We start from the raw sequence: 19,701 nt of genomic DNA, 5'->3' as shown, positions 1-19,701 counted from the left end.
TGCTAGGACACCCTCCATTTGATACCAAAGTTGCATTATTTATTTATTCAGAGAGCTACTAATAAAATTATTTTACTCCTTCCTTGGAAATATTCCTAATTTGATCAAGAAGTTACTTCTCTGGTAAACCGGATACAAAGGATTACTGAAACTGTACAGTAATCCTAATTCAAGCAGATTTTAAAACTGTATACAACTAGCTAACTTCATATGCCTACATTCAGAAGTTTAATTAACAAATATCTATTCACATCACTGGGATCAGAGACTTTCATTTTCTCTTGGGAATGTCTTATCACCTGATGTGTAAAAACTAATGATGACCTTTTGCTTCAACACCCAATCACCCCTTCTCTCCAACATCAGCCTAGTTTCTTTGCAAGTATCTATTATGCTATGTTCCTTTACACAGAGTAGTGATGGGTATTATTAACACTACTGCTTTTGCTTACATGAATTATTTCATTTAATCACAAAACAGTCCTGTGAAGCAGACATTTTAATCCCCATTTTAGAGAACAGGAAACCAAAGCACATAGTGCTTAAGTAACTTGACCAAGTTCACAAAGCTGCGAAAGGGTAGAACCAAGAGTAGACCCCTAAACGTGAGATTCGTGCACTTAATTTTCAATGCTGGAAAAAAATCTCTAACAGCAGGAAGAGGCTATCCCAACTTCAGAGGATGACAGACTATTTTAAACTGCATGATATTTGCTCTCCGATCTATGATGGAACTATCCTTCTCAATTCCTGCAAGATCTAAGCCCTACCTCTCTCTTTTTCTCCAACTTTACTTTTCCTCTTTGGTGAGCACGTGCACGTGGGCACACACACACAAACACACACACATGCATCCACCAATTACCCATGGTCCAGAAACTTAACCTCTTCAACTCAACCGCTGAGTTCTGTTGTAAAGCCTTTCAGTGGAGGAAATTCCACTGGAGCTTCCACTGAACTTCCAGTGAAGGCTGACTTCAAGAAGTCGTAGACATGTTTGAAACCCTCAGGGGCTGCTCACTGTCTTCCAACCATGGTCCCATGCCTCTGACCCATGACCCTCCTAACCACATCCAAACCCAATAACTCTGCATTGGCTCTACCACTGAGAAAGCCAACGAGGGAACAGAAAGTCGAGAGAGATGTATGTCTTTGAGTCTAGACTGGTTTTTACAGAACAGAGAGGAACTGAAGCTACCAAGTAAAATCAGATTCAGTGTATTTCATTCACCTTTCTTTCTCAAACCCCTGGGAAGCTGGAATAGCAACACAATTAATGCTGAGAAGCATTTAAATTCCCTCTTCTTGGGAACATTCCTGGGGGGAAAAACAGTTTGAAACAACAGCCACCACCCCCCCAAAAAAGAAAGAAAAGAAAAAGTAAAATCTTCTCACCTGCCATTTCAGATATTTTTTTTAAATGGAAATAGAAAAATCTAGGGCTTTTTTTCCCAAGGTTCTAGTGCCTGTGCCACATTGTCTCTCATCTGTCAGTGTATCCACACACATGTATAAACAGTATGCGGCATACAAGTCAGGAAATGCACAGTCTAACTTAAACTTCCTTTTTTCCTCTAATAATTTAAAAATAAAATGTAACAGCTTGGATTTTAAATATTTAATCTGGCAAATATAGGAAAAATCATGAACTACAATGTCATATTTGGCAAAGAAAAATTTGGTAGGATAAAAATATCTGTGTTTTAACATTTTAGAAGGCATTTCCAATATTTTAAAAATAAAATTATTTCACTGCTTCAGAAGAGAACAGAGGTAAAACTCCATTTTTGCACATGGGTCTTCATAAAGAATAGAAAAACAATTTTTATATTCGTTAAAATAAATATTTAAATTTTACATGCTGGCAAAAGTCCCCACAGAAATAAAAACTTCAGATCTACCAATGGTTTGCTACTATGTATTGGGACTTGGCTATTTAAGTCACAAAGAATAGGCTTCGCCTAAAACTATAAACCGAGTTTTAAGGTCACATACATCAAGTTATGACATGACTCTGATTTTTTGAAAAATTTTGTCTTGTCCTACATGGTTAGTATAAGACTTTTTCCAATACTGGGCAGAGATTTATAGGGTGAAGTTTAAACGTCAGTTGTTTTAGGACTTACATATTGGTAACCAAAAGCATAACTAAATTTATCACTTTTACCCTATGTAATGACAATAAAATATTTTTATTGTAACAGCTAAAAATGTTGAAAAGCAATTATTAAGGAAATCATAAATATAAAAAGCTGCAAAGTCGACCTCAGAAGAGTGAGGGAAAGGAAATTGTGATATGCATCATCATAAAACACGGAAACTGGGAATCTAAGCAGAAGGCATTCAAATCCCTCCAAAGGCCAGAAGACTATCCCCCACCTCTTGTAGCAAGGAGGGCTGCAAATTTGTCCCCATCACTGTCAGCAAACAAAAGAAAGTCACTTTCTACAGCCAGACCATGTCAAACAGAAGACATGGCTACAGCAGAGGGAAGCCTTGAATCCACTGGGGTGTAAAGCCAGGGCTGGGGCTTTTTGTCAGCTATTACCATAAAAGAATAAGAGGAAACAGTGACATTACTGCACAATAGAAAGGTCAAACAGCTTGCAGCCATTTCGTGACCCAGACAAGTCAAGGTCAAAGGATTCAGGTAGCAAGTTAGCCAGGGCATAAGTTACAGCACAAATGAATTGTTTTAACACATCAGCTTTGGTCAATTAAACCTAACAAGGCAAGTTGCATCACGTAGCAGGGTTCCTGACACCAAGGCCAGGAGCTGAGACCGACCTCATAAAACAAGGCTTTTAACATAGCATAGCAAATTTAAGGTAATCCATCCAGAAACTGCAGATGTCAGAATAATAAAATACAAGTTGTCCTAAGCAGGAACATTTTTCACACTTTAGATTTCACTAATAGAGGGGTATAGACTTCATGTTGACATACTCATGGTATTAACATAGGCATAAATGTAATCCCCTACTCACTGGAATTAGAGAATACACCCCATTTCCAATAACTTTCTTAACATCTGTGCTCATGATTAGATTTTTGTTCTAAGCTCTGCCGTTCCCTGTGAACAGCGATACATTTTTCTATGTATGTTTTCTTTTTTCCAATGTGACTTTTGAAAAATCAAGTTTTTAAAGAAATCTTAAGCGTCACTCAGGATTGGAATATATACGAGTGTCACCGAATATTAACTGACGCTGGTTAAATGCTTTTTGTGTCGTTTTGTGGGAGATTTGTGCATTTTGAAACTCAGCTGAATGCTGTTCATTAAATTTTCTATTTTGAGAAACAGAGCTAAAGCGAACCGAAAATTTGAAACTGCACGTACTTAGAATAAGGAATTTTTTTCAAGGGCAATTCTTCCTTTCCTTTTTGCACTTGTTTAAACAAATCCCATTTTCAAATGATTTGTGCTGCATCCATAACTTACTACATGCTCCGAACTGCCTTAAAATGGGATTCTGAAAATATACAACCTCCGGGCAACTCTCAGCTAGTAAAATTACTTCATCCATCACCCCATATTTTCAATTATATAGTCCTTATTCAGAGTTCTTTAATTTGTCTGTGATTCATCAATGCTGTCCTGTTTAAACTATCATCATAAAAGAGAGAATATGTGTTTCTAAGTGTTTTATTATAAACAATATATTTATGCACAAGACAAGTTTGCATTCCTATCTTGGAACACTGCTTGATGTAAATTTTGAGGGTTTTTTTTTTTTTTTTTTTCCCAACGTGTGGCCTTCAATTGAGCCTCAAGGTCTTTCCACCTCATTGGTTAATTGCTAGCCATTTCTTCCAATTTTCTGAATAATATAACAACCAAAAGCCGAGCCATTCAAGTCCCATTAGCCTCACACCCTGTACCGTTCAGTCTCATACAAGCTAATCCCACAGACTCACTTCTCACTCCACGCACTTCGTTTTCACAAGTTCTCTGCAGTCTGATGATTTATTCTCTATGCCAAATCCTAACAACTGAATTCAGTTAAATTAACCACATCACATGATGAGAGTTCAAGGACCCAAGAATGTTCCTTAAAATGAGACAGCATACCACGCTGCCACAGAAGAGCGTGCCTGATTCGGAGGAAGCACCCCTCTTGCTATGCTTGGCGAGGAGACCGGCTGCTGTAATCACTCCGGCTTCCCATCGCACAACCGCTAGTCCTTGAGATTTCTAAAATTATTCCTCCTCCAAAGGATGGAGGGAAAAAAGTTGGAAAACTTTGCTTTGAACATGACATTGGCTGATCACTTGCTCTGACTTAGCCCATAATAAAAACGCCTGGAGGGTCGCAGGCTCTGCTTTCAACTTCAAACTAGAAAACGCTATCTTTGCCAAGCTGAAGAGAAATTTCTACCCAAGAAGCCAGTTTCGCTACAAGGGATCACCTTTCATTTTGCCCCCAGAAGTTCGGATAGTTAACAATCTATCTATCTCAGAAAGTTTTGCCTATGCTATTTCCACTCTCTGTCACCCCAAGCTCCCAACAAAGTGATAATTATCCCTTTGATTAAAAAGCCAGTTATCATACAAGCCACTGGGATGCCAGAAATGAAAACTTAGTTATCTCAACTTTTAAGAATTCCAGAGAATTCTGACTCAGCCTCGCACTGGGTCCGTCCCTCCCTCTTCAGGTGCTGAAATCCTAACAGAGCAGCAGAGAAGTAAAGGGCAAAAGAGCGCCCTTACAGAGTTTTTTGGGTTTTTTTTTTTCTTGTTTTGTTTTTTTTAAGCCCACTGGCCTAGTTTTTCAGGTCAATCAAGCATAATGAACGTTTATGGGGAGAAAGTCTTTCCTAAGTTAGATATCCTGGACTATTTCAAACCCTAATGCCAAATTTGAAAGGAAAAAGTTAACGGAGAACTAAAACTTTAATTTCCTTTTGGCAACTCCTAAGTTCCAGAGTTAGGCAAAAACAACTAAGTAAATAAGAGATCCTACCCACTCTACATTACCTCTATGCATGGAAACACTCCCTCTGCAACCACTTTGGAAAAGAGAGACTTTAAAGAACTTAGGCCATGGATACAGGGGGCCTCCCTATATGTGGCCCTCCCTAGCTCCAAGGCCCATGCTGAATCTGTCAGGAAGTCAACCCTTGGGAAACCAACCACTATCTCCTGTCACTGCAATTCACAGATCCCCCAAATTACCATTATTCCTGAATAACGAACAGCATCTCTCTTCTTTTACATATAAAGTCATTTTACCATGCAAGAGGCAGAGTGCACCAAATTTGCAAATCCAACCCATATCTAAGTGAACAATATTTTTTAGTATAAAATGTGTACTGCTGTGTATGGGGGGGAGGGTTAGGAAGGGCTTAAAGTGGGAGGGAAGCCTCATGCTGTCGGTAGGACATTTTTCCAACCTTTGCTGCCTCCAGAAAGTGGGTCACTGTATTTTTTTTTAATATTCGAAATCATAATTGATGTAACAAATGAGCCTCTCCCCCCCAACCCCCCTTTCCCTTTGAAAACTGAAATCATATTAACAGCAATGCAATAGCTTAGTTTGCCATATCAGAACACAGATGCCAAGCTTCCCCAGCTGGTAACTGGGGCCTCCGAGTTTAACTCTTGAATTGTCTGGCAGAGTTATCTTATGGCAGGGACATCACGGCATACACAGAGGGTGAGTTTCTGGCCCCTTAGACTGTGTTTTCTTCTTATCAGTGAGAAAATGGCTAAGTATCTTATCTTACAATATATGTTCCCACAAAAGTCTCATTAAGCCTAGGAGCAAGACATGTCAGTAAGAGCCATTCTTTATCTTGTGAATTGTGTGTGTGAGCCAGAATGCAAGCAACTGTGCACTGGAGTTCAGGAGTTCAGTCAAGGACAGAATGCTAGACGGGAAAACTTTGCAGTGTCCCCCCAAATCCCACGTGCACATGAACTCTCTGCTCTCTGAGCCCTTTGCAGTCCACGCACACCAGACCATCCTGGAGAATGGACTCATTTTAACAAATTACAAAAGCTTAGTTTTCCCCATAATGGGAAATACCTGAAAATGAAGTGGAATTTATTAAAATGTTAAAATACGCTGTCAACTAGCAAACAATTATCTGCGTCAGCTTTTCATAAAGAAATAATGGTTACCCAAAAGGATTCTAAAAGTCAGTAACTGAGGGAGGAAAATAATTCTTAGCATTTGTTTCCTTGCTAATGATATGTGACAACCGGGAAGGATTCTATTTCAAAAACAGTAACAATGATTACAACCTCCCCTGTAAACAAGTCACATTTTTCACAACTGCAAAATGTACTTTAATTATCATCACACTTAACAATAAAACAACAAAAGTTGCCACCCAGCAGTGGATCGTGGCTTTAAAGGTTCCCCAAGGCTAAAGGAAACTCCTCCTTGATGACAGCCATGAGCCATGAGAGGACTCTCTTCAATATCCGAAACATGTTTAATAGGAGTGCAACGTACGGTCCAAAAATCAGTTAGGCTGACTTAGTTTAAACTCTGAACTGTTAAATTCAGGACAACAGTTACTATCTCTTGAGATCTTTAAACTTCTTAGTGTGTTTTGACCTCCTTCTTCAAAACCCTTCCCTGCCTCAGAGAAAGCCCAGCCCCCCCCCATTCCACCCCACCCCTCCCCATTTCCCCTTCAGACAGGACACAGCCTGGACTCAAGGCCTCCCATAGGCCAGACTTCCTTCTCTGCAGCCCTTTGGGGTGGAACTGCTAATCCTTCTTATTAATTAATGAGATAATGGTGGTTAACCGGAAAGCAATATTAATGCTCACTATCTAGGAAACGTCAACCAAAATTATTTTAGCCTTTTGGTTGGTTTTCCTGGTGTGCAGGACCGTGCTGAGAATCTGGCAACGTTTTGATACAGAATTGAGAAATTCAGGATTGGAGGATTTGTATCAGACCTGAACACATAGGTTTCCTCATGAAGTTTTGCTTTTTTTTTTTTTTTTTTTTTTTTAACATTTACACTGTTACACATAAGTCACTAGGAAGAAAAGTTAGATCCTCTCAACATGTCACTGTAAGATTTGGAAGGGTGGAAACTGAGGGAACTACAAATTGCATGAGAAATAAGCAGTGACAGGACTGAAAGCGAAGAGTCAGTCATAACGAATGCATTAAATATCACTACATTCAGCAAGTCTTCCCCACATCCTCAGTGCACACCCCACACCCTACAGCACACTTACATCCCAGGAAGGTGTCCTGTGCAAGCCTTGCCTGGTTTTTGTTTTGTTTTGTTTTGCTTTGCTTTCATGAATGCAATAACAAAGACAATATGGGGACTAGGTACCACCTGCCCAAGAATCATTGGACATCTTTAACATCTTTGGGAAAATGGAGGCCACTTTAGAGCTATTTTTTTCCTCTGATCTATCACACAGACTTAAAAGAAAGAAAGGAAAAAAAAAACTAAAAAATAAAAAGGAAGGGTTTTATATTAGCTAAGATTTGCTGCAGCAAACAAGCAAGCAGCTTTCATTCAGGGATTGTCAAAAACTTTCCAGTGTGCCCACTGCAATGCGGATGCCAACCAACGAATCAAAGGCATTCAGCAACTAGACAAAGAGGGTCTGATGCCAACCTCGGTGCCACTGGCAACCATTATTGGCATCAAGCACAGTGTCTGCCTTTTTTTTCCCCCTCGCCTGGCACTTCACAAACAAAATGGCGGTTCTTGTAGCAACGGAACAGCCGAAGCGCAGCCCTCTGAATCAATAACGTCAAATGATTTTATGGATTTAAACGCAGTTACTCCCCCATGATGCGTATATGGGAGGTAAAGCGGGGGGCTTATATAATTTTATAAATGACTGTATTGAACATGACCCTTTACTAATGTGGAGAAATAGAAAAATGGACTAAATTGCGGTCAGTCGGGCTATATGCATAGGAGAAGCTGAATAACAAAGAGATTTAGCTTTAAAGAAAATACTGCCTCGTGGCCATGGGATGCAAAGGTCTAATGAACTCTATATCAAAAGTGATTTTGAAATGCATAAATTTTTCCCAAAACCATATCAGATGCAGATGTAGTACTAGAGCTTGTGTCAAAGCTCTAGTAACTCTTTCCACATTTCAAAAAAGATGAGGCTGCTGGGCATGAAGGAAAAAAAAAAAAAAGAAGTGTGGGTTGAACCAAAAGAGAAAGAGGGAAAAAGAAAAGCATAGGAAGTTGGCCAACAATGGAACTTTATTATATGTTGGTCTTTATTTCATCCTCCAGAAGAGATGCAGTTTGTGATCTTGTATAAATAACCAAGAGGACTATTGACATTTCTAGATCTGGAAATTGTCAATATATTGTAACATCACTCCACTCTGCAATGCGGATGCCAACTAACAAATCACAGGCATCCTGAGCTAAACAAAGAGGGTCTGATGCCAATCCTGGTGCCAGTGGCAACCATCTTTGGCATTCTCTCTGTTCTTTCTCATGTTTTCCTCCCAGTCGTTTAGAAGTGAAGAGACAGAGAGAAAGGGGGGGAAAGGTAGTTTTGCTGCTCATTCTGTTGTAAACATTACAGCTTTCTTTTCTTATTTTTCCTTCATGTTACTCTTCATACTTCTTTGCCTGATTTATAAAACTGACTTAAGTGGGTTTTCATGTACTTAGAGGAGAAATAAAGAGTCATGATGAGACATAGGCAGCACTTTGATTGACTACAGACTTATCTTTGTAAATGCCTTCTTCAATCAATTGCACTGCAAAACAACATAATTAACCTACATTTGACCAAAAAAAAAAAAAAAAAAGATATGAAATGTGAAAAAAGGAAAACGCAAAAGCTTCCTGATAGGACTTTTTCAAAGAAAGAGCCAACAGATGTTAAGAAGAGATGACGCGCTGGCAGGTAGGAGGGGATACAAATTAGATATACAGGGTAAAATAATGAAAGCTTTTTATGACAGAGACTCAAAACAACAACAAAATCAATGTTCTGTCTGAAAACATGGTCTCCAAGAGTTGCTTAAAACTTCATGATTATCATGACCAATGGTGCAATGCAGAAGGCATTTACGCATTTTTCTTTCTTCAATCTATCTCCACAAATCCAAAGGATATGTTCTTTATTGTCAGTTCATCAACCAAGAGAGTTGGCTGCCTGCCCCGGGAATGGGGAATGAATACACATGCATGTGCACCTCAAGGACTAGCCTTCGAGCAAGTTAAAATGTGAGCAGCAGGGAAGTGGTTGCAAATCTTCCCTCCCTGTACTAAAAAGTTGCATGACCCACTTTTTAAAACTTTACTTCCAGCCTCGACTTTCACAACACACTTACAACACATCCACAGTCAACCCAACACAGATCTACAGCCCACCTTAGGATGTCACCTCCTAGACAGCTGTCAATCAAATTAAGTGTCATGTGTTAATGAGCTTTTATTTTAGGACGCACAGGGCGAAAATATATTTTTCCCTAAACCATCATTATTTGGACCTTAATTCTTAAGTCCACGGTGATGGCAAAAGCAATGTTTCAAAAAAAAAAAAAAAAGCGGTAGTTTCAAATATATGATTTTGAGCATCTTATTTAAAATCAAACTAAGAATTTTTTTTTAAATGACATTTAAGCATATCTCTAAAACTATATCAAGGAAATATAAAGACAAAAAAACATGTAACAAGTACCTAGATTTCTGAGGCAAAAGAGTAATTTTGATTTTTTTTTTTCTGGATAATGATAAGGTTCACACCAATTTGCTGAATCCCAGATTTATATAACGAACAACAGATAACCCGTCTGCCACCTCGCTATCTGCAGGCCATTTCTCTATGACCAGGCCAAGTTAGGAAATGACCCACCATCTGTGGCAGATCAAACTTCAGTCCACTTTTGGTATGCTACTTTCTTAAAATGATGTTTTACTACGGACTATTGCTAATACGTGGAAATCCATATCCTGACACATTTATTTGAAGAAAAGAAACTGTCAGTTATTTAAAGGAAAGTACAAAATAATAATAAAAAAAAACATATTTCATGAACTCAAAAAATGCTTAGCAAAAATATCCCCTATTTTTGACTCACCCAGGCAACATTTATACCACTGTCTTTATCAAGTCTTTTCTTTATAGGTACGGTATGTGGTTTCTGCATTCTTTTTGAGATTTATTTTAAACCAGTGTAACCAGTCCACTTTCTGTTTTTGTTCTGTAAGAAGAGCTGCAACTTCTCTCCTCAGTAAGTTTTGTGAATTCACATTCAAGTAAACTAATGATATTAAGTATTCCCAAGTCATGTTGGGAAAATATTATACCATAAATTATTTAAAGAAGAACTATCATCCATTTAATCTATGGCGAATAATACACAATCAATAGGAGGTGTCGATAGAAATATTTAAATTAAATAAATTCAGGTTCGCGTAAGATACACTTTCTGATATTGGCTATCTTAAGCATTTTGTAACAGGAAAACGTAAATTCTATTTTCGTTGCAACAGGACTAGATTCGTGAACAAAGTTCATCTACCTTGCTAGTTACGAGGCCAATGCAAAGATTATTAAAAAGCGGTTTGACTCTTCATAAATAAAGTTACATTTTCAAATGGAGAAACGATGACTAGACGCAAGGAATGCAGCCAAGGACAAAAAGTGAATTGTAATAAACTCCAGTTTTCAGACTAGTCTGTGCCTTTGAAAAGGTATATTATTTCAAAGACATCTGAAAACGCATCTCTTTGTGGTCTTTTGCAAAATACCCACACCTATCCAGGTACAAAAGCTCCACGCCTGTGTCCATGGCTGGCCCATGGCAGTGGACGTGGCAGTGGAAGAGGGCAGGCCACCCCACCCAGCATGGGTGAAGGAGACCTAGGGGCCTCGTGGACCATCTAACCCAAGCCAGCTATTTCGTATACGGGGTTTGCGGGCAGTGTTTGCCCTACTAGAAGAAAGAACGATCTGCTCCTACCTTGCTCCTGCACGTAGTATGCCAAAAACAAATCAAGCTCCTTAACTGATACTGTGATATGATGTGGCTGGACACAAAGTGCTGGGTTTGTGCAATGAGGGGATTTCATGAGCCGCTCTCCATCGGTACTTTCCAAGGGGATGCCTTTGAACAGGATCACCATGACTAGATCCAGACGCCAGACTTTGTCTGCCTGTCGCAGGCAGTCGATTCTCCTAATCTTACCCTTCTGGTCGGGATTGGATAAGACACAGCACGGGTGCTTCTTGCCAGTCACGGTGAGCACAAAGTCCTCTCGGTACTCCTGGCGGATGTCTTTGCGCAGCTTGGCCAGGAGCCTGGATGCCCACTTCTGTTTGATTTCAGGCTTTTCGCTGAGAAGCTCATCTTTGACTGCTCTTTCTTCGTCCTTTGACATTCGCTTCTCGTGCTTTTTAAAGTACTTGCGTTTCCGAGCCTGCAGGTTGAACCAAGTGTAGGCGATTGCACGGACATGTGGAAGGAGTGCCTCGATGAATGGGTGAAATTCATCCTGTTGAAGATGAAGGTTGGGGCGGGCGAAGGGGGGGGAAACAGACACAGTCAGCTTAATTTTAAAGGCTCAAAAATAAATAAATAAATAAATAAATAAAACTATAATCCATTCCCAATTCACTCCAAAAAGTTATGCATAAAAATCACATTCCTTTCTTATTTAAAATTATCAAAACAGCAGGAAAAGAAGAAAACAAAGTCCGCCAAGCAGTCCCTTTTCCACCAAAATTTACAGGTTGATCGTGCCTCCTAAAAAGAAAATAAGATTTATATTTGTATTTCCACTCTGGCCCCATCCCCCTCATTCCCACCATGCATCCTACATTCTCTAAAACGTAAGTAACCAAGGTGCCTGGCACCCAATTTAATATTTAAATATTTGATTGACCAACTAACACGAAGCAGTACCATTTTACAAAGAACACAGTGAGACTGGTTTTTTTTTTTTTTAATCGGAGCAGAGCTGTTCAGAAGGCAGGAGCGATGCCACAGTTCATTTCTCTTCTCTGTGGCACAGAAACACAAAGCATATAGATGCTCAGTGTAATGCCACACAGTTCCCGCTTTTGGAGCATGCTCTCAGCAAGAGGCTGCTGGTGGCACAAAGAGCATGCGCCATTAAACTTGATCCATTTTCTTATCAAACGTCCAACATTCCAACACTGAAACAGCACCATTCCAAGAGTGGTAACTAGAGAAACCGGTATACAGTGAGGGAAAGTGGGCAAAGGACACAGCTTGCCGTATCAGTGTCCTGAACAGAAGGTTTCCATACTTTGAGCCGTGCATTCTCTCCCCCCCTCACCAACACCAGCCTCCAAGGCACACGCGTACACACACATACACACACACACACACACACACACTCTCACACTCTCCTATTCTCTCACGGACACACCGACACACTCTTTTCATTTTTCAATAGAAGTTCCCAAAGTTGAAAACAAAAATTATGTGAAGGTTCTTCAGGCAGCTTTCCTAGAGAATCTGAAGCCCCACGGAGTCCGTTAATTTGTTAACCGATCACATGAGTACGGCAATTATTCTAAACCCCTTAAAAATCAATCTGAAGTGAACAATGAGAAATGGCAACTTGGCACCAACTTTATATGCTTTGTGTCTCTGCGTGCAGTTGCAGGGGGACACCAGGAGTGCACCGCTGGTCACTTACTGCTTTTGTGGAATCGATACAATTCATTTGCTACGTGTGTGAATTCTTCGGCCAGAGTGTGGGTGCACGTATGCACGGCTTGTGAGTCTGCACGTGCATCAACTCTACAGTATCCCATCTTTTGAATGAAGTGGTTTACCTTAGGCTCCTGCATTTTCCCAGCCTGTTCCATCTAAGCCTTTTTTTAAGGGAGGGGGGGCAGCGTGGAACGGCAGATTATCTTCATCTACAGATATTCCAAGTTACTTCCCAAAGCAGTTCGTGTTTCATTACTTCCTGCCATAGGTAAATCCTGTCTCATAAGCTGAGGCCCTATTACTGCTCAGAGAAAGAGCTAACATCCTGGGCAGGCATACTGTACAGGAGCAATAAACCAAGATCCGAAGCAAATAAGAACTTCCCACTGCAGCCACTTTTCTGAACGCCCTGACTGTACTGTCACCCCAGCCAGGAAAATAACTTTCACTAACTTATCAGATCCCAACTTGGAATTGACACACTAGGGCTGGTCACCCTGAATTACGAGAAATAAATTCTATCTAACCAGCAGTCTGATGAATGCCATGAGGGTAAAGATGAAGAAAGTGCAACTAATGACACTGGAACAAAGAAGGGGGCCAAAGAAAATCCCCAATGGGTTTGAATCCATTTTTAAGATGAAATTCGAGTTTTCGGTGTTAAAGACTGCAGCATGTTCATGTATGTGTATCACACCCGGAAAAGGTGCACGTCCCATCCAATCAATAATGCAGTTATCAAGTGTTTTAACATATTGCTGTAAAAACGTTCCTCTGGCAGAATGAGTATAAATCAAAATTTCATAACAATACAGAATGCAGATGATTACATCACAGCATGAGGCATAACCAAATGCCATAGAGGAAATCATTAAACCGATCAGTAGTTTCCAGCAGAGATTTGAACAATTCGGTTACTATGTGAGCACATTAAACTAGGCCATGGAAAGAGTTAAACCACAATCTGTTCTTTGTGTGGGAAGGCAGCCCTGCTCACAGCAACCACAGCCCCATGATAAGACCTCCCTATCTCTATATACTTTCTGATGCCATGCTTTCAGCTTTCACTGTAACTACAAAAACTTTGTTTATCCCCCTTAGAAATAATGCAAAGGAAGCCCTGTTGAAGGAAGTGTGGACTTAAACATGCTTTGGGAACTCACTTCCTATAATCTGACTTTTACTACGATTTATTGATACGATTAAAAAACATACATACATACTCATCAGCTAAGGGGTTGAGAATGTAAAGAATACATGGGGATGGGAGGGGGTAGTGTTACCGTTGCCATGCTTTTTAAAATGCTGTATTACAGCAACAGATATTAAGCGGTGCGGTAACTCTTAAGTGCTTACATCCTTAAGTACTATGTTCAGTGACATTTCATTTTCTTATTAAGACATCAAACATACTTTTGATTAAATTTGTTTGAGTTGCAAATCATCTCTCATGTAATCCCAAAATTTTAGTAAGTTATTTTAAACAATCAAAATGCAAATTTGAGAACTGAATTTGGAATTTCTTAGCAAATGCACACAAAACAACGTGGTTTTTTTTTTTTAAGGTTGCCTTGAGTTTGTTGCCAATGTTGCCAAATAATGTTTTAAAACATACTTTTTTTTTCCTTATTGACAAATAGAAATAGCAAACTTTCTCAATCCACAAAGTTGCCTTATAAATGTGTTTCAGGGCTTTAATATTCTGTGGATTCCTTTCAAGCGAAACACTTGACAAGGAGACATAACCTCCAAAAAAATGATGATAAGTACAGGTTTGTTATAAGTCACATATACTTCTGTACTAAACAAGCCTAAAATGTCACCTCTCAAGTGTGACTGTTTTCTAGCACTAAATTGCAATATATTTTTAGTAATTTTGAGTGACATGAATATGAAGCATAGTAACTGTCTTCATCCAAAAAAGAAGTGATTAAGGTATTCAAATGTCCTAATTAATAGGTTATCACAATAACACTTTAAACCATTATGAAAGGTTTTTTTGGGTTTGTTTTTTTTTTAAGTTAAGCATATAAGTAACCGAAGATCTAATGGCTCTATACTAAGGCAATATGCCACCTCACTCTTTTAGAATTTTTATTGAAATTCATTGACATTTCTCTTTTGAAACTTCCTTTAGTTGAACTAAATTGATAAAATAGCCAAGTTACAAATATCAAATATAAAAGTAAACAATCTTAATTTCACCAGAAATATTTATTTTTCTTTATAGAAACAATGGTTTCCATGAAAGGAAAACAGAAAATTAGATCAATCTAGAGGTGTAAGAGTAAATACTAGATATTCTTGGGACACTGCTACAATAATAAACCATTTAAAATATGTTCCATGAAGAACTTGAAATTTTAATAATTCAATGCAATCATGCCAAGTAAAAGTTTTATTATGTGTTTACATTATTTTTAGAAAAAGCAAAATATTAAATCACATATGATGGTTCTGATTTTTCCTTTTATACCTGATTTGTACTGAGGTATATGTGCTGATTTATAGGGGAATCCTGATGCTTTTACATAACATTTTGCTAAATATTAACAACTTAAACTGTAGTTCCTTTTGAAATTAAAATTCTTTCTAAAACCTAGATACTTTATTGCAACAACTGAGACACTTTGTAAAGTTTTCTGCCAATAAGAATGTTTCTCTATTCTGTATTTACATATCCTAAAAAACATTTTGCCATAGCTAATAGACTTTTATAATACAAAGCTAAACTACTGGTCTGATATAAAAGTAACACTGTTCATGTGCTCTTACTTTTGCAACACCTTACATTACCTATAAAGTCACAGAGATATTAAAAGAGAATTAGAAAGCTACAGTTCCTTCTGGAGTATAGGCCTGAAATCCCCAAAACAGTTTTAATACGTCAACCTAAATTTACATTATTAAAACAAGAGAGAATGTTAGTCATCATGAATTAGTGGTGGTAAGTATGTGTTCTTGAATACTAATGTGATAGCTGAATGATTGTGCTATATATGCTCCTAATATTCCATATGTCACGATGCTACAATGTTATCTCCAACTTATTGAAATTAAGATAAAGCTAGTGACTTTACAATGCATATTTAGAGGAAATAAAAAATGCAGTGTAATCGCTAGCAAGGTTTCTGAGCAGCTGATGCTAGAAATACAAATTAATATAGAAAAGCAATCCTTTACAGGTGAGAATAAGTCATGCAGTTACTTTGTAAGTGAAAAATCTTGCCTCAATTTGTTTTATTTGAACTGTGCTTCAATAATGTAAAAATATTACCAAATGAACATGGCTTACCAGAAAGGAAAAAAAAAAAGCCTGCTGATAGGTAATATGAAAGGTAACTTTTACAACTAAAGGCAATCCCTTATTCCTGAAACAATTTCATCATCATATTTATTGGCCATTATACATAGCTTTTAAAATACAAATAACTCAGCAACTCATTTTTCCAGTTTTGTTAAATTAAAGTGCACATTACTTGCTGAAATAGCCATATCTAAGTTAATCATACACAGATGCCAAACAAAATATAAACAATAAAAAATGTGTCAGCCAAAAAGCTACAGGACTGTATCCAATCACTGAATAAGCCTTATCATTGTTTTCATCTTCATTCACAATTTATGAATGCCTCGGTCCTTTCCAATCACAATGGCTTCTAATTGTCATACAATTGAAATCTTAATCATTTGTCCATTATAAAAATGCATCATCGTGATATTGGATTTTTAAAAAATTGTAACACACCTAAGACCTGGCGACACTTCTTTAACTGTGTAGTTTTCTAAGCCAACGTCCAAGAAAATGGTTATCAATTATCAATGGTGACACTTCCTCCTCAAAGCTGAAGTCAACAGCCCCACTTTTCGAGGTTTAAAATAATGCTTCAAATAACCACTCTGGGCTAAGATATTTAATTAGTTCGCCAGTTGGTTAGTTAGCTGGGCAGCGATGAAAACTGCCCCCAGGTAAGTCCGTTCGGTCTCACCAGTTTTGCATTCGACCGTCTGGTTTAAAATTATATAAATTGTGCTCTTAAAAATGCACCAAGCCAGTGTTTTATTTCATAACGTTGTTCCTAAAGTCTTAGGACAATTTTCAAAGTGAATTTTTCAAAAATGACCTTACTTTTCCATCATTACTTTCTGCCTTCCAAGCTACGCCCAAATATTGTCAAATGAACAGGTCTCCACAAAATGAACATGTTCTAAAGTCTTTAACTTTCACCACGACCAACTAACTCGTGTCAACATAAAGACTGCCTTTGTGGTGTGGTCACTGGAAACCTCAAAGTGCGGATCACGATGGACCAGAGTTTCAGATCCCCAAATTAAGCAAAGGAATGGGTCTCCGGACCACAACCTCCGACTCGCTTCGTCGCCCGCCCACTGCCTGCAGCGGAGTCCAGAGGCGCCCACAAGGACTCGTGCTAGATAGAGTCCCCTCGCCCAAGTTCACTGGTTGTTTATTACGGCTCAGTCCCCCCGTAAAATCTCCTCTAAAGCCGGAGTGGGTCTCAGCGCTCCAGCGACCGACAGGGGCGACGGGCACCCTGGGCAGGGGCGCCGCACAGCAGCAGGCACTCGGGGGGCCGCGCAGAGGCTAGCGCTCCCGGCCCGGGGCCCTGCCCACCCCCGGCGGCCTCGCCCGGCCCAGCCGCCCTGGCAGCGCGCGGGCGCCCGCTCCCCGTGCCCAGGGCGCGGGGCCGGACGCGCGGGGTGGCCTCGGGCGAGCGGCCGCGCGCCGGCTCCCACGCCGCCCCGCAAATCCCGCCGCAACTCCGGGCCACTTCTGCTAGGGACAGCGGTGTGCGGAGGTTAACTAAAGCCGTTAATTGTCCGCAGACGCGAGCAACAAAACAAAACAAAGGCATTTCGGACTAGAGAGAAAGCTCGAGAGAGCGACCGAGACATGTACCTGAGTGAGACAGATGGGAGAATACATCATGACTTCGCCTTAAAACGCACTTTCCCGGAGATGCCCAAGAAAATCTTCAAGAAGCAAGAATTTCATCTATTCATTTTACAGTCATCTGAGCCCCGCGATGCGATCAATCAGGACGGGGCTCTGCGCTGGATCACCGCAACTTCACAACAAACCCAGTCCTCCTTAAATAGCCAAAGATTCAAGTTCACTCGGCGTGCTAGATTTCCCGGGGTGAAATCCAATCTACACTTTTAACCCTCTTGCAGTCCGAGCGCGCTGGCCCTGCTCGCCGAGGCCGCCGCCGCCGCCGCCGCCGGTGTTGGCTGCTTTTCGCCTGGGTTTGGGGATTTATTTTCTGTTTTGCAGTTGTTGTTGTTGTTGGGGGATAGGGGGTGCGCGAAGCTTCGGGGTGGGTTGGATTGGGGTGGTGGTTGGTGGTGAAATGCTTTTTTAAAAAAGGCGGGGAGGGGGACGCAGGAGAGAGCGCGGGAGGGAGAGCGAGGAGAATGTGTCACCGCGCTGGGAAAGTTCAAGGTTACAGCCCCGAGCACTGCGGCAGGATTCCGGAGTGGCGATCGCAGGCGAAACTTTGCCGCGAGCCGACCATGTGTGTGCGCGAGGGGGAGCGTGAGCGAGTGCGCGCGGGTGGCGGGGCGCGCGCGGGAGAGGGCCGGGTGGGGGCGGGGTGGGTGGGGGAGAAGGGAGAGGCCGGGGTGAGGGAGGGGGCTCGGGCGCAGGTCTCCCGGGCGGAAGAGGCTCGCGGCGCGGTCCCCGGCTGCAGCCGCCGCCGCCCGCGCCGGCTCTTCCACGCCCGGCCGCCCGCCCGCCCGCCTCGCCCCGCGTCTGACCCGGCCGAGCGAGGAGGCTGCTGCTGCTGCCGCCGCTGCCCAGAGCCCAAGGGGATCGGAACGAGCTCCTGAAAAATCCCAAACGATAAATCCCGCTCTCCCGCTCGGCTCCAAACTCCGCTCTTTTCTGCTCTGGGCTCTTTTTTCCCCTCCCTCTCTCGCTTTCTTTCGTTGCAAAACTTGGAAGTTGAAAATTTCACCGGTTCCACCCTCTGGACCCCGCTCGAGCTCTCTCCAAATCAGACTTAAGGATTGTTTTATTATTTAATTACACAATCATCGCTTTACTCCTCCTCCTGCAAACGCGCATTCCTTTTGCACCAGCCTCTCCACACCCCCCGCCCCCCACCTTCCTCCTCCTCCTCTTGCTTCTCTTTCTCTTCTCTCTCTCTCTCTCTCTCTCTCCCTCTCATTTGTTAAAGGTCTCATATCGGTGCCACAGAACCATGACTTTTTTTTTTTCAAACTAGATCTTTCCGCCCTTTGGGCAAGTCCTGCAGTCTCCCCACACCACCACACACACATACACACCCCCGAAAACCCGCCCTGGAAGAGGTATTTCTGTGCTCGCTGCGGACTCTTTAAGCCGCGGGAACATCCGAGTGGGAGAAGCACTGAGCCGGTCTGGGCCCGAGAAAGGAACGAATGGAAAATTCCCTCACACCCAGGCCGCCCCGGGGCCCAGGCTGGGGCGCCGACTCTCGCACCCGGGGCGGGCGCGGTCTGCCAAGCCCGCCGGCTGAAGGGAGGAGGGGCAGACCGAGGAGGCGGGGGCCTGAGCGAACTTCGGCTCAAGTAGTTGGGGAGTGCCGGCGCGGACGGGGGCGGGGGGGCGGGGTCCTCCGGGGTCTCCCCAGCGCGGGCCCGCGCCCCGGGGCAGCTCCGCAGAAGCGGCGCGCCGCGCTTCGCCGCGGTTTGCCGCCCTCCTGGGGGTGCCCCGTGCACGTGGCCTCGCTCGGAGCGGGAGGATCGGGCAGAGCTGCCGCCGCCGCCTCCTGCTCCCTCCTCCTTCTCCGCCTCCTCCCGCAGCCCGCTCGGTTCTCCTCCTCCTGCGGCCCCGCTGGCTCGCTCCTAATCTCCACCCCCCGGGGCCCCGGGCGCCGGCGGAAAGCGGCTCTCTCCCCGTCGGGGTGCAGGCAGGGCGGGGCCGCGGCGCGCCCGAAGCTGCGGGGAGGGCGGGCGCGCGCGCGCGAGCGGGGTGCGTGTGCCGCTACAGCCCTGCAGAGGCGGCCGCGCCTGCCTCGCTCCCGCGCGGAGGGCCCCGCCCCC

The 19,701-nt window shown here is 42.1% G+C and overlaps 1 protein-coding gene across 6 annotated transcripts in view; it reads right to left on the bottom strand.

The window, feature by feature from the left end:
- The window catches only part of NFIB (nuclear factor I B), a 233,129-nt gene extending 214,904 nt beyond the window's left edge, over window positions 1–18,225 (bottom strand). Inside the window, exons 1-2 of one of the 6 annotated variants that reach the window (XM_044265642.1) lie at window positions 17,576–18,225; window positions 10,936–11,467 (exon numbers count right to left, since the gene is read on the bottom strand). In XM_044265642.1, the coding sequence (XP_044121577.1) occupies window positions 10,936–11,467; window positions 17,576–17,605 (562 nt within the window). In that variant the 5' untranslated portion in view covers window positions 17,606–18,225. The remainder of the gene's footprint in view (window positions 1–10,935; window positions 11,468–17,575) is intronic. The other 5 variants (XM_044265641.1, XM_044265643.1, XM_044265644.1 and 2 more) reach the window with 5 other exon arrangements.
- Between the last annotated feature and the right edge of the window lie 1,476 nt (window positions 18,226–19,701).

The sequence above is a fragment of the Neovison vison genome, chromosome 9 (assembly GCF_020171115.1).
Source record: "Neovison vison isolate M4711 chromosome 9, ASM_NN_V1, whole genome shotgun sequence".
Taxonomy (NCBI): domain Eukaryota; kingdom Metazoa; phylum Chordata; class Mammalia; order Carnivora; family Mustelidae; genus Neogale; species Neogale vison.
This window is presented reverse-complemented; position numbering and strand designations above follow the sequence as displayed.